Source organism: Phodopus roborovskii, unplaced genomic scaffold (assembly GCF_943737965.1).
Source record: "Phodopus roborovskii unplaced genomic scaffold, PHOROB, whole genome shotgun sequence".
NCBI classification, from domain to species: Eukaryota; Metazoa; Chordata; class Mammalia; order Rodentia; family Cricetidae; genus Phodopus; species Phodopus roborovskii.
The window spans coordinates 5455953-5481120 of NW_026126651.1; the positions used below are offsets into that span (position 1 = coordinate 5455953).

The 25168-nt window shown below is 52.0% G+C and overlaps 1 protein-coding gene across 2 annotated transcripts in view; it reads right to left on the reverse strand.

Moving 5' to 3' along the window:
• Positions 1-2150: 2150 nt before the first annotated feature.
• The window catches only part of Nav2 (neuron navigator 2), a 329324-nt gene continuing 306306 nt past the window's right edge, over positions 2151-25168 (reverse strand). For both annotated transcript variants that reach the window (XM_051174388.1, XM_051174387.1), the window contains 10 exons: positions 24876-24976; positions 21889-21984; positions 19278-19446; positions 15419-15654; positions 13049-13203; positions 12799-12870; positions 11923-12119; positions 10897-11015; positions 5020-5223; positions 2151-2582 (listed from right to left, as the gene is read on the reverse strand). In XM_051174388.1, the coding sequence (XP_051030345.1) occupies positions 2457-2582; positions 5020-5223; positions 10897-11015; positions 11923-12119; positions 12799-12870; positions 13049-13203; positions 15419-15654; positions 19278-19446; positions 21889-21984; positions 24876-24976 (1475 nt within the window). In that variant the 3' untranslated portion in view covers positions 2151-2456. The remainder of the gene's footprint in view (positions 2583-5019; positions 5224-10896; positions 11016-11922; positions 12120-12798; positions 12871-13048; positions 13204-15418; positions 15655-19277; positions 19447-21888; positions 21985-24875; positions 24977-25168) is intronic.

Consider the following 25168-nt stretch of genomic DNA (forward strand, 5'->3'; position numbering starts at 1 on the left):
AGTCACTTTATCCAAGGTTGAGCGACAGGAAAGAAAAATCGAGACCTAGCAGGAAACGTGCCTTTTACACAGCCTCGCTTCGCAGCGTTTCTGGAAGGTGGCTGAGCTGGGAGGCACTCGCGGGCTATGTAATTAATTAGTCACTGCTCGCCTGTCAGGCAGCAAGCAGCAGGTACACAGGTTTCTGTTGTGAACCTGGATACGGGAGGGGGCGGGGCGGGGTGGGGTGGGGGGGGGGAGTCTGGGATCTGGGAATGGCGAGACATTATCGGCAGGGTGTACTCCTAAGGTGACTGAGAAAACGATGCAGGAGGAGGGACTCGATTTTCAAACCTCCCAAATTCACAGTATGAGAGTGTACGGTCATTGCTGGGGGACAGACTGAGAAGGGTTACCCTTCAGGGTCACTGGAAGGCTCAGGGTTTGGCCCTGGTCACAGGCTAGACAAACAGTTTCAAAGTCTTATCAGGAACAGAACAACAGAAGACACACTCACATGCACAGGCGCAGTGGAGACCGAGTCTGGGATTACAGCAGGGCGTGGAAATGTTGCTATTTATCAGTTCCTAGGACACACTCTTGTCTCTTTTAATGAGGAAGACACAGAGTGCCACTCCAAGCAAAGTGAGCAGTTTCGGGTCAAGCTCTCAGGGTAAGGGAATAAGAATGAAACAAAACAAAACAAACAAACAAACAAAAAAAAAAATAAAACCAAAAACTTACCAAGAGACAAACACACAACAGAATAGCGAAAGGTGGATTAGGAGCCCTGATTGTTAACAGAGACACCCTCACTGGAACCAGGAAGGACTCTAAAGACTAAGAGCTTGATGCTGTCCACACCTGGTGAGGAGGCCATGAGCGTGCTGAAGCCATGGAACACTGGGCTATGTCTCCTAGAGCATGAACTTGTGGGGTCCACTGAGGTTGCTGGCTGGAGACTGACAGGAACCTAAAAAGAATGGATCTCTCTCTCTCTCTCCCACAATCATACATCCAAACAGATGAGTCTCTCGGATGAGAAGTCGGCAGCTCTGTTCTCTTTATGAAATTGATGACTTATAGCCCTGTTTACTTCGATGGGGAACGCATTCACACACAACCCCAGGCAGGCACAACACTCCTATGAACGGACATGGTCAGTACAAAACCAGTAAGGCATTGCATGGGGGGGGGGGGTTGGTTCAGCACCAAAGAGGTCAGGCGAGGTCTATCAGGGCGGAGGCAGGGCCAGGCTTCTGGGAAGAGTGGCTGCCCCTTTCTGGCTAAGCTGTGTCACATTGGCTCTGAGCAAAGTGCCAGTGTTTGATGGGGGGTGGGGTGGGACATACATCGTCAGCTCCTGCAGCTGGGGCCTGGGGTGACTGAGGTGATGGAGTGGGGTTCTCAGAGACGAGAAGGAAAGGCAAGGGCTGTGGCTCACCCACAGGGAAGGAACTGGTCCTCGTCCGTCTGCCCACAGACCCACAGGAGACAGACAGCCAGGGCACAGAACGGTGGCGATGGACACTGAAATCCCAAGCTGAGGGAGGGGCCAAACTCAACTACGTTTCAGCTCTGGTTTCCACCAAAGGACTGGTTCTGGTCGGGGTGGGGGACCTTCACAATCAACCGGGTAGAAAGGCAGACACGGGCAAGGAGGTCAATAGTTCTCCAAAGAACTACTCGCACAGTACACAGTGCTTGCGGACAGATACCTGACCACTTAGACAGACGAAGGAAACGGGCACAGGAAAAACGGGCGCGCGTCCCTGTGTTGCTAGCCCCATCCGCTCCCCGTCCGGTCCCTCATATTCTCACTTCATGTGCTCGGGGCTGTTGGGGCTGTTGGGCTGGAGATGGAGGGTGGGGAGTATTGGGGCAGACAAAATACCTCTCGGGAAGGAAGCACCATGTGGAAAACAGAGACTATGATGCACTGGTGTCCCTGGGTGGCGCTCCAAGCAAGCGCCCTCGTTAGCACCGATTTTCCCACAGAGGGCGGGTGGCATAGCTCTGGGGTGCTGGTGGCCAGACCCAAGCCGGCGGGTCTGTGCTGAGGGAAGCCCTGCGGTCTGTGTTTCCGAGCCGGGATTTAGTCTTTTCTGTCTGGTGCTGGGCTTGTAGGGGGATGCTGCTGGGTTTCAGGGCACCGAGTGGAATCTTAACCCTTAAAATTTCCATTTAATCTCTTTATATTTCAACGGTGAGGATCCTTTCCCGTGAAGTATCTTCAGTGTCTCACGGAGGTCACACCGACAAGGCAAAAAAAACGAGAATGAGGCTGGTACAGTCGCCACTGTGGGGGGGAGAGGGCGGAGCGCAAGGGACGAGGGTTTCCTATGGCTGCCACTCTGCTCTGGCCTCGTCCAGGCTGTGGCAGCCAGGGCTGGCTCAGGAAGTCATCTTCAGAATGAAGCGGAGGATGCAGGCGGGATGGGGCGAGGAGAAGTTGGGGGGGGGGGAGGAGGCCTCGGTCACAGAGTGGATTCCAGTGACGAGTCCAGGATGTCATCGTGGTGGCTGTTGCTGTTGGAGTCACTGTCGTAGCTCTGGGGGCTGGAGTAGTTGGCTGCCTCCTGCAGCCTCATCAACATGTTCATCTGTGGAGATAGCAGAGAGGTGGGAACGCCTGTCAGTTTGCTGGGAAGCCCACCCCGGCCTCTTTGGAGGCCCTGCCATCTGCTCCAGACTCACCCCAGGGTAACAGCTCACGAGAGAGGCTGAGGGTTAGAGCAAAGAGTACAAGGCTCGAATCCCAGCTTCCCTGATGACTAGTTGCATGACCTGGAGAGGGTTCATTGGTCCTTTGCTGTGCCGCGTCCCTACTGGTCAAACGGAAGTATGAATACTTCCTGCCCCATCACGTTGACATTGCGGATTGAGTTTAATGCTTGCACGCACGGGGCTGAGTAAAGTGGAGAGCCCTACAAATGCCATCCTACGGCTGCTGCTTGTGGAAACCCGGGCAGCCTTGACATCTGATGCACGGGAGTTTCGGCCACTGCCACAGCCTTCAGGAAGGCAGGAACAGTTTGCCAGCAAGGAAGCCTCGGGAAAAACAGCTTGTAGAGGTCCTCAGCGTGTTAAATCCCAAAGCATCCAAGACATGCGTTGGTGGTATAGTGGTGAGCAAAGCTGCCTTCCGAAGCATCCAAGCCTCCCAGGCCCCATGAGTGGATCGGATCCAGGGCTTATCTCTTGGGAATCAAGGGCCAGAGTGTGCTGAGCACTCAGAGATACCCCCCCCACCCACCCACTACAGAGCAAGCTTTAGCAGGGCGAGCTGTTGTCTGTCACCTTTACCTCAAGTGGAAGAAGAGCCTTGGTTTCTAACCTCCCCTGGCCTGCGTTCTGTACTGGCCATTTGTTTGGGAACAGACAGGGACAGTCAAAAATAGGTTTGATTTTGTATAAACTCTATTTTGTATTTCATGTACCAAGTAAGTAGGAGGAAGGGCCTCTCTAGGCTAAGGAGAAGGCTGCCACCGCAGAGTAGGAAACCAGCTGCCCCTGCGGACGCTGGGCAGACTCTCCTTGGGGAAGTGGGTGGACAGCACCACCAGCTGCTCTCTTTCTGTAGAGCCAGAACCGAGGAGAGGCAGGGCTGCGACCCAGCGGCCGATCCTCGGCAGCGGGGATGGGTATTCACCTGTTGACACCCCCGTGTCCACAGTGTGTGGTTCTGACCAATGGGTAAAATCCCATTGGTCCAGCACTCAGGAGGATTCATCTCATGGAGGAAGGGATCAGTAAGGGCAGAGAGACCCAGGACATACGCCAGGCACCTGATTTGGTAGCGGTGGGTGCTTGGGCCAGCATGACCCTTCCAGGGGCATGGCTTGTTCTGAGAGGGCTGTGCACCCTCCAAGTTTCATCCACGTGTTCCAGAATGAAGGGTTTTTCCCTAAGACGTGACACAACAAGCTTGCTGACCTCAGTAAGACCCCCATGGCCTTGAGAAATGTCTACTGCAGTGTTTCCCTCAGGCCCGGGACATCCTGTCCTGGCAGCATCGAATCCTTCCACCCAGCTCCTATTCACAGCCTCAACACTGCTGCCGAGCCGTGCCATGCCGTGCTGTGGCACCTACTGGCGGGACTCAGCCAAGCCAGATCACCTGCCGGTATGTACCGAGTACACTGGCTGGCCACCAAGGCTAGAACAAACGATGTGGCTGCCTCCCAACCCTTCCTGCCTTACTGCTGCCCTTTTTAAGAGTATTTCCTTCCATGGAGTAGTGTGAACAGTGTCCTTTGCTGTATTTCTGCTGCAGCTGCCGCGGAAGCTGGGGTTGGGTTTCAGGCAGGCTCATCATTTGCCTGTGGAGATGCGGGCACACTGGCTTCCTCATTCTCTGGCTTTTTGCTGAGCGAGGTATAACTTGGCAGCGTGGCCATGCATGGGTCTTGTATTGGGAGAGGATCATAGAATGATTGGCGCTTTATCATTGCCACCCAAAGCCGGTCTCTCCGTCTCTGTCTCTCTGTCTCTCTGTGTCTCTGTCTCTCTCTCTCTCTCTGCTTCTATCTCTCTCTCTTTCCCTCCCTCCCTGCTTCCTTCCTTTACTTTCCTGGAAGTTCTCTTGTGTCTTGGCTCAGTCTCATCTCTCCAGCCAGAGGACCTGGGTTGGGACCATCGTGTCCGCTGCCCATGTCTCCTGCTCTCGAAACCTCTCGTTGACTGGCTTTGGTGCCAGGTCCTTAGCACGCCTTCCTCCTCCCAGTGTTCTATAGAACAATTATGTGATGGCATCTAAATCAAAGGACAACCAGTTTGGCAGAGAACATGCGTAAGGACGTTCAAAGGGGGAGAGAAAAAAAAAAAAAATAAAGATCATCTAACTTTAACCCTTATACAAGACGAGATAAAGACTTTAGTGAAAAACTAACCCCATGGAAGAAAAGAGCAGAGAAAACCCTCCATACTAGCGGGGTGAGTCCAGCCTTTCCCAGCAAGGCTGTGTCAATTCCCTACATGCACAGAGCTGTGCCTCACATCCAGCCCACGCCTTTCGCTAGCTGAGTGTTGTCCACTCACCAGTGGGTCTCCCTCAGCGTCACTGGGCGGCACCTGCTTGCTCGTTGACCCCTCCCGAGGCAGGGAGTAACCATCAAAACCAACATCCTCAGGCCGTAGCTGCAGGAGGGGAGGCCACTCGTGCTGCTGAGGGCTGGCAGCCCACGGGTAGGTGTCCATTACCCACTTGGCAGGGTCTTCCCAGGGGGCACGCTTCCCATAGAGCTGTAGACAGGCAGAGTACAGTTGAGAGTTGTCATAGTTCTGTAGCTTGGTGGAAACCCTCCCAACCCAGCCTTGTGCATTCCGAACTAAGGACGTCATCCAAGATAAAGATGGCCCGCGGTGTTGGGCTCTGCAGTCTGACTAACCTGGGCTCATTCTCAGCTCTGTTGCCAACCCACAGGGCACAGCGTTTGCCCCTTGGCCTCGCTGGCTGAATGTGATAAGCTGCCTCCAGCAAGGAAAACAACAGTCTGAAGGGAAGCTTTGCCAGTCTCCATGGTGTCAATATTCCCACCATGGCTGATTTCACACCCCTGCTCAATGCTGGGTTGGAAAGAGCCCATCCCTACTAACCTTTCCAAGTCACCTCTGGAATCCCACTGGGTAACCCCACACAGACAGGGCACCCTGCCCGGCAAGGCAGGGGTTACTAATGGGCCTGATGAAATGAACCTTAACTTTAAATTTGTTTTCATGCATACGTGTGTGTGTGTGTGTGTATGGTATGTGTATGGTATGTGTATGGTGTGTGTGTGTGTGTGTGTGCGCGCGCGCATGTCTGCATTCACAAATGCATGACCGAATGTGCTTGTAGAGGGCCCAGGTCAATGTTGGGAGTCTGCTCAGTACTTTACACACACGGCCTTGAGGCAGGCACTCAGCTGAGCCCAGAGCTGCATACCCCAGCTGGTCCTGCTGCTGCTTGCTCTGACAATCCCATTTGCGCTCTCTCAGCATGGAGGTCCCGATGGGACACCGCCCCTATTGGGAATTTACATAGATTCTGGGGACCTCAGCTCTGGTCCCCCTTCCTTGCTGCTATGCGACAAGAACGTGAAGCTCTGAACCTTCTCCCCAGCCCCTGACCTCCCATTTTCTTATGTGCGTCTGACTCTCAGAGTGCTTCTGCAGGCAGGCTGGTCCCTTTTTACGCATCGCACTCAGAGAGGACGCCCTGAGGCCTTTGCTGGCTCAGGAGTTCTCAGACCCGTCCACAGTAGTAGCCAGTTTATTCCCCCAGGTGCAAACTATATCGTGACTTAGCTGTAAGTGATCAAAAGTCGTAAATTGTCATAAGGCCAACAAGTCCTGCTTCGAAGTGTCTTTTCTCAGGCCTTGAGGCCCCTACCCTGCAACAAGTTCAATGACGGTTACCGAGAGCTTTGTGAAAGATACAAGGCCTTTATCAGCTAGGCTGAGTCACTCCCCACACACAGTGAGGCTCTGACCACTATGCTGCTAGGTCTAGCATAGCTATTTCCTTCTCATAGCATGCCTTAGCACCCTGGGTGCCGGCCGGGAGCTGAGGAGTGAGCGCTGTGGTGACTCTAACGGAAGTATTGCTCCCATGGTTTACAGGTGGGGGCGGCCCTGGGAAGGAGAAGAGCCATTGCAGATCAAGTCTGCTGCGCACTGGCCAGTGGCATCAGAGCAGACGCGATAGGCAGGCCATGCTCACGGAAAGGGCAGGGCAGGGCTGTCCAGGCTGTAAGGGTTGTTTCCACGATGACTTCGGGGTACACAGATGGAAAATTCTAGACCCTACCCGCTGGGTGTGTGGGTGTGTGCTCCTTCACTGTCTAGAAAGCTGTAGAGCAGAAGGAGAGCTCTGGCCCGACAGAACCACAGGCTCTCAGCCTGATGGAGCCAGACTACTTAACTGGATCCCCCCCTCTCACCAGACGGAAAACCCGAACCCAACAGCCATGTCGATGTGAAAGGTCGGAAGGAAGGTAGAGGAGCTGGATTCAAACCCGAGACTCCTTCTCGGGGGCTACCCCTCTCACCTTACCCATGGGACCCCTCTGAATCAGCAGAAACCACGTGCGTGACTCAGTCAGGCCTGGAGCCCGAGAGCAGCCTGTTGTCCAGACTTCAGCCTGACCAAGGTCCCTCATTCTTTCTGGTGAGTGCCCTCTCTCCATGTCACCTGAGTTACTCCAGGTCTTAGGATTGGGATCCCAGCCAGGATGTCACCCTCCACGCACCGTGGCTAAGCCCATCTCTCTGTAGTAGACCCAGCACCTCCCGTGACATCATATTGCAGATGCCAGCTCCCTGTCTCCCCGCGCCCCAGGCTAGCCTAGTCTGTGCTACAGCTGCCTTCCTCTGGGGCAATGCAACTCTTCGGCCTCGGATTCAGTCCAGCATCCTGAAAGCACTTCAGTCTGAGCGGGAAGGAATCAGGGAAGCAGCAGGTATGGACCCATTTTGGGGTCAGGATCGAAGAGGACACAGACGTAGCTGAAGGAGATAACTAAGATCCCTCCTCTCCCTCTGTAAGGTCAAGACTGCCTCTCCCAGGCCGCCCTCAAGGAACAGAGGCTGCGGCTCACCAAGCGCTGAGCTCCCTTGAGGCCCAGTGGTCTGAACCCATTTTCTCTTCATCCCTCGCCCCAATACCAAGGACAGGTTCAAAGAGCATCTGGGCTTCTAGACACGGGACCAGTAAAAGGCTCCCACGGGTGAAATTTTTCCATTTGCAGACGGGAGAGCCACAGCTGGCATGGGTGACTGATGAGAGGTCCCCGAGTCTTTCTAGCGCTAGTCCACCCCAAGGCCAGCTCCTCTGATTGCTCCACTCTGCGGACACCAGACACTTTGGCCAGCGTTTCTGATGACAAAGGGGAATGGGCTGTGAACTGAGTCATAGGGTAAGCGTACGTAGGGACAGCAAACGTTAGCTGCAAGAAGGCATTCTTACAGGTCTTCCTACATTCCGTGGGACGGGGGTGGGGGTGGGGGTGGAGGGGGGGCATAAGCAAAGGGAGGGTTGTACAGCTTCGTGGCTCTACTGCAGACCCTGGAGGGCAGTGGGAGGGCAGATGGGCAGGCAGACATTCACTTTCCTCAGGGCAGGTGGGCAGAATCCTACGGGATCAGTAAGGGTTATGGGTGATTGGGACAAAAGAAGCCAAGACACTGGAAACTAAGATTTGGGCTGCTGTGGGACTCCTGCAGTATGGGAATCACAGGGCTTCCAGATGCGCATGGCAGCACCAACATCATTCACACTTAGAAAATATTTCTAGGCATTTACGCACGCGCGCGTGCACACACACGCACACAGAGGAGACACAAACTGTCCAGAAAAGACACTATAGCCTGAACATGCAGAATAACATGGTATACACTAGGGGGCGCTGCCGCACTCCCCCAAGCATGGCCTCAGCGGGACTTTCCCAGGGGCAGTCTCTTTGGAACCTATTCCAGCTCTGTACAGCTTCTTGGCTTATGGCCTTGGCTCTAAACTACAGTGCGCTCCCTTCATGGCCACTGTGCAGGGTGAGGTGAGGAGCCAGTGACCACAAACAGCACAGTGCCAGGCACAAACCGAGCTTGTCTTCAGAGGAAACCAACGGAGAGAGAAGGGATTGAAATGAGCTTTTGGTTTGTGTGTTTGTTTAGTTTTGGTTGCTTCAAGTCAGAGTTTCTCTGTGTAGCCCTGGCTGTCCTGGAACTCGCTCTGTAGACCAGGCTGGCCTCAAACTCACAGAGATCCACCTGCCTAGACCAGGCTGGCCTTAAACTCATAGAGATCTGCCTCCCGAGTGCTGGGATTAAAGGTGTGTGCTGCCACTGAAATGAGCTTTTAACAATAAAGGAACCCTCTTGTCAATGGGAATGATATGTAGAACGCTGCCATTTAAAAACTAACACTAAAGAGGCAGGCAGATTTCTGAGTTCGAGTCCAAGCCGGTCTATATACAGCAACCCTGTATCAAACAGTAACAAAACAAAACCACTGCCAAGTGTGTAGCACATGTCTGCTTGCAGGAGGTTGAGGCAGGAAGATCGGGAGTTCAAGACCAGCCAGCTTGGGCTGTATGAAGCACTGTTCTTAAGACAACCACAAAACCCCAGCTAAACTCAATCAATACTTTGTTCCCTGGCCGCCTACAACGGTTTCCTTGTAAGTTAATGGAGACCTTGGAACAGCCTCAGAGACGCAGAGTAGCAGTAGTTTGTCACATGGCTCTGGATTCCAGCATTCGTTCTGAGGGACCTGGGGTAAGGCCCAAGCTCTGGCTGGCCCTGGATGCCGTTCCTGTGCACACACAGGGCTGCGGGGGTGTCAGGCCCCTGGTGTGATGCCTGGCAGATGGCAAGCCTGCCTTTCCACCTAAACCCTTTCTCTCTCTCCTGCTGCCCCTGCCTCTGGAGGCTGGTCTCCCCTTCCCTTTCCCCCTTTTATGATCCCTTTCCCCAATTTAAAAACAGACAGACAGACAGACCCCTCTGCTCGAACCCTGTTGTATGGTGTCTTTCTCTGGTGCCGCTTTCCTTAAATTAAACACTTGGTACTCCCAGCCCCTGAGGACCACGGGAGCATCTGTCCTGTTCAAGACCAGTTCGCGCCTCCTCGGACACCTTGGAGATCTTTGCTCCTCTGTGTGGCTTTGGAGCCTGTCCAGGAACCCATTCTGTAGACCAGGCTGGCCCCGAACTCACAGAGATCCGCCTGCCTCTGCCTCCCAAGTGCTGGGACTAAAGGCGTGCGCCACCACCACCCGGCTGCTTTTATGATCTTAAGCAGCTCATTGTCTTTGGGCCCTCAGTCTTTCCCGCTTGAAAAATTACAACAACAAAACTCTGCCTAGGTTTTGGCCTGGTCCAGGGCTTGAACCATATAAGAAAAAAGAATAAACTGTGGGGTGTTATTTATGATAAAGCTCAGCTTGTGGGGACCTTGGTGGATTCCATGGCAGGTGAGGGTAACCGAAGCAGAGGGACAGACTTGCCAGGCAGACAGAACTTAAAAGTTTTATTAGAAAGGGAAGGGAGGGGGAAGGGAAGAGAAAAGAGGTAGAGAGACGCAGAGACAGAGAGAGGACAGAAGAGAGAGAGACAGGAAAGTCCTGTCTGCCCCAGGGGAACAGCAGTTAAGAGAGCTTTAGTGGGCAGGGGTCTGTCTTTTAAAGGGGTCCTTTGCACCTGCTTGCAGACTAGTAGTCATGGAACCCTGGGCTGCCCAGGATACTGAGTGCATTCTGCCAGGCGACAGGGGCAGGCCAGCATAATGCCTGAGTCCTTACATGAGGTGCTACCCACAGATCTGGTGTCATTCTTTTTTAACAATGCTTGATGGCCATGGTTTTACTTCATTTGTACAACTCTTTGTGGCAGAGAATGCTGTTATCACCTCGCTTGGTAAGGCAGAGACAGACGAAACACCTTGCCGGGGGGGGGGGGGGGTCACACCACTAATAAGCAGCTAAGCCAAGGCCACGGCCAGCTGCTGTGAGTTGCGGGATATTTGTACACTGTGTGAAAACATTTGGCTGGGATTGGTGTAATAAAAAGCTGAATGGCCAATAGCTAGAAAGGTTAGGCGGGACTTTCGGGGACAGAGGGGACTCTGGAAAGAGGAAGGGTAGAGTCAAGAGCCAGAAGGAGAGGAAACCAGAGGCATAAGATCAAAGAGAGGTAATGCCACGTGACAGAACGTAGGTGACTATAAATGATTAAAGTTAAGTTAGAAGAGCTAGCTGAGTCAAGTCTAAGCTAAAGCCCAAGCTTTCGTAATTAATAAAAAGCCTTCGTGTTGTTACTGGGGCTGGCAGGGCAGAGGAAGACAGCTATTTCCACCATATGCCGCTCTGAAGACCACACAGGGCCACTAGCACAGTGTACTCAAGTCCGAGGAAGCCAAAAAAGGATCACGATTCTCACCTGGAGTCCTTCTCTGACAGCTTCCAGGAGGTAGGGGATGATGGAGTAGTTCCACAGGTCAGTGAACCACACTCTGGAACCATCCACGTCAATGGGGCATGACAGGAAGAGCCGGGGACCTGGGGGGCCACAGTGGGACACATCACAATTGGGATGGGGCGGGGTGGTGTCAGGAGACCCCTGGCCTAAGCCTCCTCCTCGAAGGGATAGTGGCCTTTCTCAGCGGTGGTGCGCTGACGGCTTGAGGGGCTGATGGTAGTAGGCTACTAGCAGCTGGCTGGTGGGCTCCTAAGGGATACTCTAACCCTCTCACCCCAACCCTCAATGAAAGAGAGGTAAAGGCTTGCTTAGAAGATGTCCTCAATAGGGGTACCGATCTCGATTTTTAAAGATGGACCCAGGACATGTACAAGAGAGAAGACATGATTACATCAAATGCTTTTGATTATTTTGCAGGTTTAAAAGGTAACTTTTAAACCGAGTACTGGCTGACACAGAATGCCCAGGAGACACTGTGAGACGTAAAACAGGCATTGCGCACACTCAAGACACGTGTACAACGTGACCTCAGCTTCCGAAGACATGTCTTTGCAGACGTGGCAGGCAGAAGTGAACTCAAAGTGAAATGCACGATGTTGGGAAATCCTGGTCTCTATTTTAATCCCTAACCTTCTGCAAATCTGGAAGCACTTTCCATTTACAAACAAAGCCAACCCAGTGGGAGGTCCAGCCTATAGCTCCTGGGGAGGGGAGGGGCTCTTTTGTGTGATGGCTGTTTCTGCCCCAGCCTGGCCAGGACCTATCTCCACAGATACTGTGGCCCAGCTGGGTTCACCTTTGTCTCCAGGTGTCGCTCTGTCCTCTCTCCCTTTCTTTGAAATCTCTGGGGACAGCATGACCTAAGTGCTGAGCGCTGTCCTGGCCAGGACCCAGAGGGCAGTGCGTGAGGGAGACTCTTGGGAGACCACTACCCGCCCACTCCATCCGCCCAGCAGCCTGCCCCGGCCTGCCTGGCCTCCCACCTACCGATGGTGACATCTGAGGAGCTGTGGGCCTCCAGGAAGCGGTTGAGGTGATGCCAGACTTTGGGGATCCAGTTGATAATTTTTACCAGCTCCATGTTGCGGACCCGCCCACTGATCTCCGTCTCCATGAGCTTCCTCCTCAGGAAGCGGCCAAGGAAACCCTTCACGGGCTCTGTGTGGTTGGCACAAAGCACCCACCTGGGGGGAGGCGAGGAATGCCTTTCAACCACAAAGGCACCCAACGAGGCGTGCATATCCAGTGTGTGGGAATGGAAGGTGAACACGCTCATTGCATTTCATACATCTGAGGCAAGAGGCCTGCATGGCGGCCGGTGAAAACGTGTTCAGGGTCAAGGCTAAAGGTGAAGGCTACCCCCCCAACCTCGAGGCACAGGCAGAGATGAGGGGCAGGGTGCAGGGGTGCTGAGTGATGCCAGGGCAAGCAGTTATCACCACCTTGCATGGAGCTGGGCTATCTTAGGAAGACAGACCAGCCGCTAGGAATTCACAGCAGTCAGAACTGGCAGGTCCACAGAGCCTGCCACATGGGGACATTTAAAGGGAGGGGCTGTCACTGAACAGAGACAGGCACATGTGGCCACAGCTGCCTCCCTGACCCTGGCCCAGTGACTGAGAGTCACAAGGATGTGGGGGGAGGGGGTTCGGGCTTCAGCTCTAACTGGGGTACGACACATAAGTCACCAAGTTCCTCGAGCTCTGTTCTTCATTGAAAACACAACGGTAAGAGGAATTACATGAGGCTGCTGTGAGAATTAAATGCATTAAGAGAAAGTGCCTAACACGAACCCCGAACCCCAGGCACTCTGAGAGGGCAGAGCGCCCACCCTCCCTTCTTTCTCACCCTGGGAGGCCTTACCTGAAGTTGTGGTGGAGCTGCAGGTTGGGCGTGGAAGAGGTAGCCTGGTTCATCGTGCCAATGATGTAAGGGCTGCAGGGGAGCACAATGCAGGGAACGCCAGGTTAGGGGTGAGCTGGGGAGCAGGGGCTTTGGGACCCCGCGACGGCTGGCTGCCTCCCTGGTTACCACTTCAATGGCATGCAGGCATGGCTCCCCGTGCATGCCCCCAGCCCGGCCCCTGTCCCTGAGGTCTAGGATCCCTCTTTACCATTTATGGTATTTGCAGTTAAGCAGCCCGTTGAAGATCTCGCCCAGAGAGCTCACGTGGTGCAGGTTGTCCAAGATGATGACAAGTGGCATATCCACGGCATTGTTCTCGCTGTTGCACTGGTCGGCCAGGTTGGACAGGTACTGGCGAAGTTCCTGTGGGGGGGGGGGAGGGCGGGGACAGGAGAATGAGCTTGGAGTCACCCTTGTGGGGAAGAGCCGCATGGCCCAGGCCTTCACTGGCCAAGGCCAAGGCAGGAGGAAGGTCCCCTTATGAATTCACACTGTGGATATGACATGAGCACCTGCCTGTCACAGGACATCACCACAGTGCTTGCAGCATGGCGCACGAGGGTACTGTGGGCCCAGACAGGGGAGGCCTGTCTCTACTCTGCCTCCTGCCACTTATATAATAAACTGTGTGTCCTAGGCCCTCTTTTTTCCCCCCTTTGTGAATGTGCACATATGAATACACATGCCTCTGCATGTGTGTGCAAGGCAGAGGACACACTTGGGTGCTGTTCCTCAGGTACCTTTCTGGTTTGAGACAGGGTTATAAGCATGCCATCATATCGGGTTTTTTTTTTTTTTTTTTTTTTTTTTTTTGATTGTTTTGTTTTAAAGTGGATTCTGGGGGTCCAACTCAGGTCCTCTTTGCAAGTACTTTACTGAGCCGTCGCTCCAGCCTAGAGGACCAGCCTTTAATTCCCACTCAACCATTTCTTTAGGAAACCATTATTTCTTGCGAGTAGGTTTCTGAAGGCAGGCGGCTTATCTCCAGCTATCCCCTAAGCATCCTCCTGAGAACTAGCTTTGCAGAAGCCATCAGAACAGGAGAGGGCCCGGCCACATGCAAGTGTTGCCAGGCAGTACTCTGAAGGCAGGAATGTGCAGGTGTAGGCCCAGGGACCGGCCTACAACTTGCTACAGCTGAATCTTGAGTGTTGTCCAGAGCGGAGAATGGAACACAGCCCAGTGTGCCTGAGTTAGGGGCTACACATCAGGAAAAGCTGGAGAAGATGGTGTAGCAGGAGTGTCTGATGACATCACCCTCACACCTCAAGCTGGACACACTCAGGACACTCATGGGGACTTAGGCAGCATGGTAACGCTGCAATGGATGGGCTGTGATTAGTTCTTTTTTTTAAAGAACCTGAGGAAAAGGGCCAGGCAACCAGCTTGAGGCTGCACCGGGGGAAAGTAATAGGCTAGGTCAGACTCGGTGCCCGTGAGAACTGCCCATCTTAGAGGCTGGCCCAGCTTGCTCAGCGGCCGATTCACAGGCCCTCCCTCCTGAGTAAAAATGTAACGGGCTCATGGAGGCCGTCCTCATTCTCTCCGCCACTGCTCAGCAGGGCAGATCTGGTTCCTGCTCACCTGGAACCGCCACCCTTCTTACCTAGGCCTGCAGGGCACGGCTCAGCCACGCTCTACACGGGCCGGCAGCCCACGGGAAGTGGGGTCAACTAGGCCACAATTTGCCCCCAGCCACTTACCATGTGGCTTTCCTTCACTCATATGCTTTCCACATCCCATCCCTACATCAAAACTGCAAGGGGACAAAGTGGTAAATGTGACAGACAGGTAACGGAGGCATGACATCTAAGGCTTGACATCTAAGCCTTGACATCTAAGGCTTTGGGCAATGAGGAGGCTCGCAAGGCAGAGGAGCCCTTTCCAGTTCCCCAGGGAACTGAGGACATTGCTGCAGGACATTGAACAGAGCTGGAAATCACGGACTTTCACTGTGCCATGCAGGACGAATGAATGAACGCCCCACAGCGGAGACCAGGTCAGACTCCATTGTCCACCACAGGGGGAGAATGGAGATGGCTGCGCACAGGGCTCTGGTACTGCAACCTGAGCCCCAGTACCAGCACTTAGTATGGTTGGAGCTGTGCTAGGCACGCGACAAACGTCCTTCCAGCTGCTGTGGTCAACCCTATAAGATGGAGACCAAGACAACTAGTCCCTGAGGAGCTTTGAAAGGACAATCTGCTGCTCATGGGACAGACAATCCATCAGTGACAGCCACCGTGATTGGTGGTGGTAGTGGTATTGTGGACTCAAAAAAAAAAAAAAATTTTTATTTGGGGAAAAAATAATAGCATCCAGAGGACACATGGTAAGTTCCTGATGAAATGGACACAGCTGAAGGAGCCATCAGTGTCACCAAGAGGCCAGGACTGACTTGCCCCGGATGGAGCTCCTCACGGGGAAGGGGGGGGACCCACATCACTCCTTCCTGTGAGCCCCATTCTGAGCTCCTCTCCTGGCTTTCTAGAACGGAGAGCATGAAAATGCTCACAGTGATGGTGTCAGCAGCATCTGAAGACTCTAAGGTAGAGCAGGCTCAGCACGACCTCCTCACCTTGCTGGACTTGTGGTCCACATTAAAGGTAGCAATGACGCCATCCGTCAACTCCCGTCCTTCCCGGAGCACCACATACTCAGAGAGCCGGTTGGCCAGGTAGGTTTTCCCAGTGCCGCTGGGGCCCGAGAGGATGATGCGTCGGTGTTCTGTCAGCAGGGAGACGTAGCGCTGCAGGATGGGCTTGGGGATAAGGGACTCAAATACCAGAGAGTCCAGGCTGTTTTCCGTGAGCCCTGTTGGAGAGAGCGAAAGAGAGAGAGAGATGGAGAGGGCTTGAAGCTGGGCAAGGAGGGTAGCTCTGACATTGTCCTATGACTCCTGCCCACCCAGGCGCTCTGGAGGCTGAGAGCCCAATGCTGCTGCTGCTGCTGTAGAGAGCCACCCTCCCTTAACTCTGGTCCCTGTCGGCCTGATAGCATTTACTATTCCATAGTGTTTATCTGGTTGACTGACACCCGAGTCTTGCCCACCTGCTGCTGCTGTAGAGAGCCACCCTCCCTTAACTCTGGTCCCTGTTGGCCTGATAGCATTTACTATTCCATAGTGTTTATCTGGTTGACTGACACCCGAGTCTTGCCCACCGTGTCTGCCGTGACCCCGGGTTGCCTCTTCCCATTTCTTCTCTCTCCTTCCTGCCCAGCACCATGCTGCCCACACTTAGGTGTGCCAGGGAGGCAAGGCAGGGAGCGAGGTAAAGCCCTGATGTTAGAAAGGGAATGCAGAACAACATGCTACCCGCTGAGACTCTGACCAGCAACAGAGGCGAATGGAAACTTCTCTACCACCTCGTTAGCCAGAGTTGTTGGCGTTAAAAGAATGGTCTCTGGGTCAAGGAGACGGCTCAGACAACAAAGGTGTTGTGAAATAATCTTTTTGTAAAGATCTGTCACTCTGGTTAGCTTAATAAAAAGCCGAATGACCGATAGCTAGGCAGGGTTTCCAGGTGCAGAGGATGCTGGGAAAAAGAAGGGAGGAGACACCAGAGACGCAGAGCAAGCAGCATAGGTATTACCAAGTGAAGGTAACGCAGCCATGTACAAGGATGTAGATTAAAATATAAGGGTTTATTTAAGTTATAAGAGCTGGTTAGAAACAAGCCTAAGCTACCAGCCAAGTTTCATTATTGGCGAGCTGGCAGTCCCAACGAGAAGTCCAACTACACAAAGGGTTTGCCTTGAAGGCTCGGGGACCTGAATCCAAGCCCCAGAACCTACATAAAAATAGCGGGCCACGGTGACATGTGCTTGTGATGCCAGTGTCAGGGAAGTGGAGACAGGGTTCCTGGGGGCTCACTGACCAACCAACCTAGCGTACTTGGCAAAGCCTGAGCCAGTGAGAGACCCTGTCTTTAAAAAAGTGTATGGTAATTCCATTGAAACACTCCCTTCAAGAAAGCTACTCTGAGTAGGCACAGAAATAAACCAGGAGGCTCCTCTGTCACTCAACACCTTCCTCCCATTCAATGCAACAGACACCCCTAAAACTTTCATGGGTTTTTTTCTGGCTCTCTCCTAACCAAGGTAACCCCTATGACTGTTCCCAAAGGAACACGACAAAGATCCTCGGGTGCCTTACCTTCCAGGAGCAGGCCTGTGGGCTTCCTGCTGCCCTCTACTGGCTCAAATCTACAGGCTAAGTGTAGAGTGGAGGGACTCTTGCCTAAATTTAATAACAACGGCCTCAACAATAAGAACCACGGGGGGGGGGGGGGGGGGGGGGACAATGACCAGAACACTTCATTTGTATGTAGCTGTCTCTCTACAAAGTTTTCAGAGAACTTACTTCAGAATACGCAAACTCACAGGCCAGCAAAATGGCTCAGCATGTAACGGCACTTGCCACCAAGCCCGAGATTCCAGGTCCAATCCCTGGGACTTCTCACATGAGGAGGAAGAAAGAGGACAGTTCCCGAAAGTTGTCCTCTGCCCCTGCACAGCCACTCTGTGTCACCTGCACATCCTCAACACACACACCAAGCACACATTCCATTAAGGCACACACACACACACACACACACACACACACAGAGTCACTACAGCCCAGGCCCTATGTCCCATAGGGGTGGACATCTTGTCACACATTGCACACAGGTCAGCTTTACCCCTTGGTGCTTGTAGTGCTCACTGTGAAAGAAGAAGGCGACAGTGTGTGGCCCCATGATGCCATGTACTTTGAGCCGTAGCTGGCTCCGTTCCGTGGGGGCTCCTGTTACCCAATTCTCCTTTCTACATGCCTGGTGGCTCATCCTGCTTGCCCGGTTTACTCATCCCTCCATCTGCCAGTGTGAGTCCCCTGCTACTGTGGACCATATCCCTTCAAGCCAATGCCAGTACAGATGCCTCCTTCCCTTTGCTGCCTTTGGCAGACATGTTATCCCAGCAACTAGAAAAAGTGACTAGCGGCAGAGAACTGGGGTGGTGAGGAGGGCCGCTGGTATGATAACTTTACTAACTGGTTCTCAGGGCTCATGAACTGCTTTGCAGAAGGAGTGTGGAAGCACTTGGAGCTTCAGGATAGGAAAGGACAAGAAGGCAGTAAGCAGATATTAGTGAGCCATTCCAGTAGGAGTTTGGAAAGCCAGAAAGAGTAATGTGGATAGTGAAAGCATGGCTCGTGATGTTTTGGGGTGCCGGGGCAGAGCACGACTCTGTCAGGAAGTCAAGAGGTCATTCTTGCTACAATCTGGCAAAGACTCTGCACGGAGAATCCCTTCGTCAATGCATGAAGTTACGGGAGGGTAGCACAAGCTGCATTGGGGGACCCCAGGATGTTGCAGGCACCAAGATCATGAGATACCCACCAACGAAAGCTTCAGGGATGGAGTGGACCTGATTCGAGAGACTGTGGGTGCTGAGGCAGGAAAACTGGGGCACGGGGCTATCCAAGTCCTTGGAGCCCAGCTGATTCCATCACAAGCCCAAGATACCTGATATGTAGCTGCAGGATTAGCTCTTTAACTCGCTACGTTCCGTCTTTCTTTGGCCCAAAGATCCCTTGCTATATAGCCCATGCTCCATTCCAGAATGGGAATTCTGTGCCATTGCATATTTGAAGTATATAGCTTGTGTTTTACTTTTTATAGTACCTCTCAGTTTGCCTTGCATCTCGGAGGAGACTCAGACTTGGGATTCTTTAAGGAGTCTTAGGAGTATTAAAAGCTATGGGGCTTTTAGAAATCATACTGAAAGCATTTTGCTTTATGAGACCACCGTGAGTCTACAGGCACAAGTAATGGAAGGCTATGACACATGATACCCAGGACTTAACAGATCCAGGAGCTGGGCTTTCAAAGCTCCGGGAGCCGGGTATGTGGGCAAGAGTGATATTATCAGGATGCTTGCAGCAACTTTCCTGTAGCCTCTAGTACGTCATAGTTTCTCCATCTGTGGAATGGGCTCATGCCCAAGGCTGGCTGGCAAGCACCCTTCGATGCTTTGACAAAGTGCCATTTCAACAGGACTATTAAGGAGTTATTAGTCTCTCATCATCTCAGTCATAAGGCTAATGGGACCTTTTGATGTCTAATTTCAGCAATAAAGTGGGGTGATTTGTTTCCTGATGGTGCAATGTGCTTACGTAGGACTGGTTGAAGTAAAAGAGGAAAGAGAAACCACCCACATGCACAGTGAAAACAGGCATACTTCGGCCCCTGAAAGCCCCAGCTTTTGCAAGCAGCCACTTAGTCCCCCAGCCCCCACGCCCACCCCAAAACAAGGTTTCTCTATGTAGCCCTGACTTTCCCGGAACTCACTCTATAGACCCGGCTGGCTTTGAACTCAGAGATCCGCCTCCCTCAGCCTCCTGAGTGCTGGGATTAAAGGCGTGCGCCACCATTGCTCAGCTAGCAGCCACTTACCTTTGACAGTCACCAAGATGGTGGTGTTCTCTCCCACCAGATAGCCACAAGGGAGGAGCTCAGGGGTCTCTGAGGTGTTGCTGCGCTTGATCTCACCGATGCTGTAGCCGAGAACACTGTCTGAATTCAGCCCCAGCTGACTAACCGGGTCCACATGAATGATGTATTCCTGGAGACATAAAGCATGGCCCCCATCAGAGAGCTGGCTAGAACCATTTTCACTGGGGGATAACGGGTGCCCTCTTTTTCTCAGATGACACCTGAATGGAAATTAAGCTGTGGCACACACTCTGGGGAAAAACAGCCTTGAATCCCAGGCCTCTTAACAGACAGATTTATTTACTTACGGGTGGGAAAAAGCAAGCCCCTACCAATACCGCGAAGCCTTAATCCGGGTGAACCAAGCATGGGAAGCCAGGAAGCTTTTCCTAAATTGGGCTGGAAACTTGAAGGTATCAGGGTCTGTGGATGGCGCTAAATAATTCATAAAAAGTAGCTGACAGGGAATTTCTTCCCTTCCCCCATGTTGGCTCGAGCAAAAACAGAGCGCAGCCTGCTGCTGCTTCTGGGTAAGAACAGCTGTGCAGCTTCAAGAGAAAAACAAGGGATTTGTTCGCAAAGTGTCCCTTGGGTCGTGGCTGTGATGGCTAGTCACCTGGAGACAAACCACTAAAGCATTAGGTTAATTGATGTGATAAGACCTAACCTAAAACTGGGCAGGACTGTTCTCTGGGTTGGGGCCTGGGACTGAATGAAAAAGGCAAGAGGAGCTGGTAGTATCACTTAGCGCTGCTTCTGACTGTGGGTGTCCAATGACCTCACATACCTGTTCCCATGCTTTCACTGCCGTGATGGAACATATCCTTAAACATCGAGAAAAACAAAGAACAAACAAGAAAACCTTCTTTCCTTAAGTCACCTGTATGTGTGCATAGCTGCATGTGTGTGCAGACAGGATAACCTCTGGGGTCATCATTCAGGCACCCTCCACCTTATTTTTTGAGATAAGGTCTCTCACAGGCCTGGAGCTTGCCAAGTAAACTAGGTTGGCAGCCACAGAGCCCTAGGGACTCACCTTCGCCGCCGCCACGGTACTGGGATTACAGGCACACATCACTGTACCCAGCTTTCCCATACAGGTTTGAGGGAGCAAACTCAGGCCCTCTGGCTTACAAGGCAAGCTGATTCCTGACTGAGCCATCTCCTCGGCCCTAGATGCTCTGGTCAGGTAAAGAAAATGGCTAATTCAGCAACCAGAAAGTCAGTGATGCTATGTTCTGGGCTGTATGGTACCACAGAACGGCTGATGGAAGTTTTAGTACCAAGCCCTCAGTGGTCTTATTTACTGCAACCCTAAGATTAGCCTACACTGCGGCCTCTCTCATCCCAGCACACCTCGGACTGGGACAGTTGGGTGTTGGCCAAAGAGGCATAACTGGTCCGTCCCAGCCTTTCCTGTCTGGTTTCCATGATGGTTATATTCAGTCTAAAGGACTAAATCCAGGCCAGATGTGAGAGCATATGCATCTAGTCCCAGCACTTGGGAGGCAGAGGCAGGAGGAGCTCTGTGAGTTTGAGACCAGCCTGGTCTACTGAGTGAGTTTCAGCCCAGTCAGAGCTACACATGAGACCCTCTCTCACAAAACAAAATCAAAAACAAAAATGTTTTGAGGGCGGAGAGATGGCTCAGTAGTTAAGAACAACACTGGCTGGCTTTCTGGAGGGTTCAGGTTCAGTTTCCAGACCCACATGGCAGCTCACAACCATCTGTGACCCCAGTTCCAGTGGATCCCATACCTTCTTCTGGCTGCTGAGGCCATTGGACACCAGACATAAATGTAAGCAAAGCATTCAGACACACATTCTTTAAAAAGAAGAAAGAACTGGATTTCCCTTGTGAGAGGCCACTTGACCCACATGCTAGAAGAGACAGCAATAGCCAAGTCAGGTTTGGTAATATGACAGAGCTAGACCTCTGATCTCCTAAGTTGGTGGCATCCGGCTGCTTTGCATGTCGGTAAATGGAACAACAAAGGATTTAGTGTGGTCTCTGGCATAAGAGGTAAAGGCTATTGTTACTACTCAGGAAATGCGATTAATACCAAGTACTGCTGATTTATTTGGGGACATAAGAGAAAATCAGAAGCTTCTTTCAAATCATCTTGAGCCCCAAAGTACACTTTGCTACTCCCTAGCCATTTCTGAGATGGCAAATCCCAGTCCTGCGATGTGATCATGCTGGTATCCTTGACACTGGTTACTGGTGGGATGTTTCCACCAGAGATTGTAGGATTGGTATAGGGTGCTGGTCCTGTATCTGCAGCCCAAAGGGCAAAAGTATGCTGCCTGGGTTTCATTCCCCAGGTCAGAGACTGTGATCATATTGACCAGGACACAGCTCTAGGGACACCAGTGTGAAATGATGTTTACCAGCTGGCCCGCCATTGCCAAGGGCAGATGACAGAGAATGGCCAGTCCCATTCCATCATCCTTCCATGCCTTGGAGGACCAGGGGACAAGTCCTAACAACCTAATGACAAGGAGAGAGTAGGCTCAGGAAATAGAGTTCCCTCTCCATCCACTGCTGTGGTTTTCCTCTTGAGACACTTACTTTGAACAGGCGTCTAACCACCCCATCGAGCACGTCCCATTTTGTCTTGCCACTAACTCCAATGCAGCCAATAAGGAATAGGTGTGGTCTGGAATCCTAAGGGCGAGGAGACACACGCAGGTTAAGAAGCAGCTAGTTGTCTTCTGGCTCGGTTGAGCAGAGGCCTGGGCATTCCAGTGCTTCCAGAAGAGAGCAAACCCCCCCCCATCCCTTTCCACGCCAGGCACAACTCAGCTGGCACACAATAGCCGGAAACCCCATCCCTGCTCTGGTAAAACTGCAAAGGGTCAGGGAGACTGAGAAGCCTCTCTGGCTCCTGGAACCATCAGCAGGATGCTTGCTTTGCACAGGGCATGGCATCCACATCCTCCTGGACTACATCTTCCCCCAGCTTCTCTCTGCTGGCACCCCATTCTCAAATCTTCCTAAAGAACCACTCACCTTTTCCAGGAAGCTTCCATGATTCAACTGCCTGACTCAGCTACGCTGGACAGACTCAGACAAACAGTACTTTCTCAAGTTACATGTATCTAGGTTCAACTGCTTCTCCTTTTTATTTAATAACATTTGTCATGTTGTTATAACTTCAGAGAGAATGTTTCTAATTCTTTCTTTCTTTCTTTCTTTCTTTCTTTCTTTCTTTCTTCCTTTCTCCTTTTGGAGAACCTCCCACCTTCTGCCTCCCAAGTGCTGGGATTAAAGGTGTGAGCCTGACTTCTTATAATTAAAAACAGTATTTATTACTTTTCTTCCATCAAAACTTAAAACACGCTCAATTCATAACATTAGTAAAATTCTGGGAAGACTGCCAACAACTACCCCCCCCCCAACTTCTTGTTCTTCTACACCCACAGGGGCTAACTGATCACTTTAGTGAAAGGGTGCCGAGGAAACATTCCATTCTGCTGGGTTTTTAATACCTCACATGCTTGTGAGGATGTAGTTAGGACAGGGATGGGGTTGGGTGCGCGGGCGAGTGCAGGCACGCAGCAGGGAAGAGTCAGCAGGAGTGGCAGGGTCTGACTTCAACCGCGCCTTGTGGCCTTGGGGTTCTTAGCTGCATAGTGGGGATAATGCCGTGGCCTTGGGGTTCTTAGCTGCATAGTGGGCATAATGCCGTGGCCTTGGAGTTCTTAGCTGCATAGTGGGAATAATGCTGTGGCCTTGGGTTTCTTAGCTGCATAGTGGGGATAATGCCATGGCCTTGGGTTTCTTAGCTGCATAATGGGAATAATGCTGCGGCCTTGGGGTTCTTAGCTGCATAGTGGGAATAATGCTGTGGCCTTGGGTTTCTTAGCTGCATAGTGGGGATAATGCCATGGCCTTGGGTTTCTTAGCTGCATAATGGGAATAATGCTGCGGCCTTGGGTTTCTTAGCTGCATAATAGGGATAATGCCGTGGCCAGTGACCACTTGGGTATGCTGCAGTGGCCCAGAACAACAGCTTTAGGGGAAATGGCTCTAGTGCTGGGAAAATGCCAGCTATGAGGATTGAGAATCATGGCAATGAGGGTCAGCAAGGGATGTGACCTGCCTGCACTAGGCCTCTGTTAGCTGGGTTCTTGAGCTGCCTTTCCAGGCAGACAGCTGTAAAAGCCATCTGTATGTCAGCAACACAGTCAGTGACAGAGCTGACAGAGAAATATCTGGTCACAGGTATTTTGGTTTCCTAACTATCTGAAACTATACCAGGCTGGCTAGAAATTCTATGGAATACAGGAGGCCTTTTCCGATTTTCATAAATGGCCAAGGTCATTCAGAACACCCGACAGGACTTACCCACTAAAATATAGCTCACCTTGTAGCCCTCCATCTCTGCTTCAAAGTAGTCTCTGGCAAGTATACATCAGAACAGAAACCATACCAGAAGACCACCAGTGTCCAGCATCAGTGACTCCGGATACCCTACCCACCCTACCCTGAGCCCCCTGTGCTCCCTAGACTCAGCTTGGTGAATGTGATGTCTGTAGTCTCTGATGAGACAGCAATGGGCCCCAGGCCAGCTAAGTCCAATCAGCTTTCTCTTCTGCTTTACCAATAAAATATTCATAGCTGCCTGGGATATACGTCAGAAAAATAGTAAGCCCAGAAAAGTAATTTCTTTCTTTTACTTTTTGATTTATTGAGACAGGGTTTCTTTGTGTAGACTTGGCTATCCTAGAACTAGCTCTGTAGACCAGGCTGGCCTTGAACTCACAGAGACTCACCTGCCTCTACCTCCGGAGTGCTAAGATTAAAGGCACGTACCACTACCACAGGGCCAGAAAAGCCATTTCTGAGAGCATTAGTGTTTCCTAGTGCTAAAAGTACAATGTTAAGCTGTTTTTTGTTTGTTTGTTTGTTTAGCAAGCCTTACCACTCTTTTAAACAAAGAAACGAAGTGTTCTTTGCTTTCTTTATGTCATAGGATAGTTAAGGAGTATGGGTACAGGAGAGACCACTAAGGAGTGTAGATATAAGGACTGCTGAGGATTGTGGGTACAGGAGGAACCACTAAGGATTGTGGGTATAAGGGCTACCAAGGAGTGTGGGCCAGGGGGCTGCTGAGGATTGTGGGTCACCACCCAGCAGAGGTCTCACTTTCTGTTTTCAGAATATTGTCATAAGGACTCTACTTTACCTTTAAAAGTTCTTTTCTTTCTGTTTTGTTTCGAATGTGGTGCCAGGAATGGAACCTAGGGCCTTGTGCATGCTAGCAAACACTTGGCTACTGAGTTGCATCACAAAGCTCCCCGTGTTAACTTCCTACAGAATCTACACATGGAACGCCATCATGCATACTCATGTATAGTATAGCACAGCGTGTATTGGGTCCGGTATACTGTACCGCGTCAGCATCCCCTGGGTGCTGGAATGCGTCCCCTGTGAGCAAGGGAGACTGTGATGTCAAGAAAGGCGTTAGTGTCTCCCATCACCTTCAGTTGCTAAGCTAGGGCCATTTCTACCTGGGGAAGGGACAGGTGAGCAGGGAGAGGGAGCCGACTGACCTCCTTCCACTTCATTGCCTCCTGAAAGCTGACAACTATCTTAACATGCCTGCCTCCTTCCTTCCGAGCCGAGCATTCACCAGTGTCATCCAGCAACATGTCTGCGAATGGAAAACATCAACAGCCTTAGGCACGTGGGGACGGGAAAGCTGCTTCCGGACACCTCTGCTGCCTGTGGGCACAGCAGCAGGACAACCCAGGTGTCAGGGTGCAGGGACGGTGGGGGGGGGGATGGGAGAGGGTAGGATGGATAATGCGATCACAGAAACCAATGGTGGGAAGACCAGGGAGCC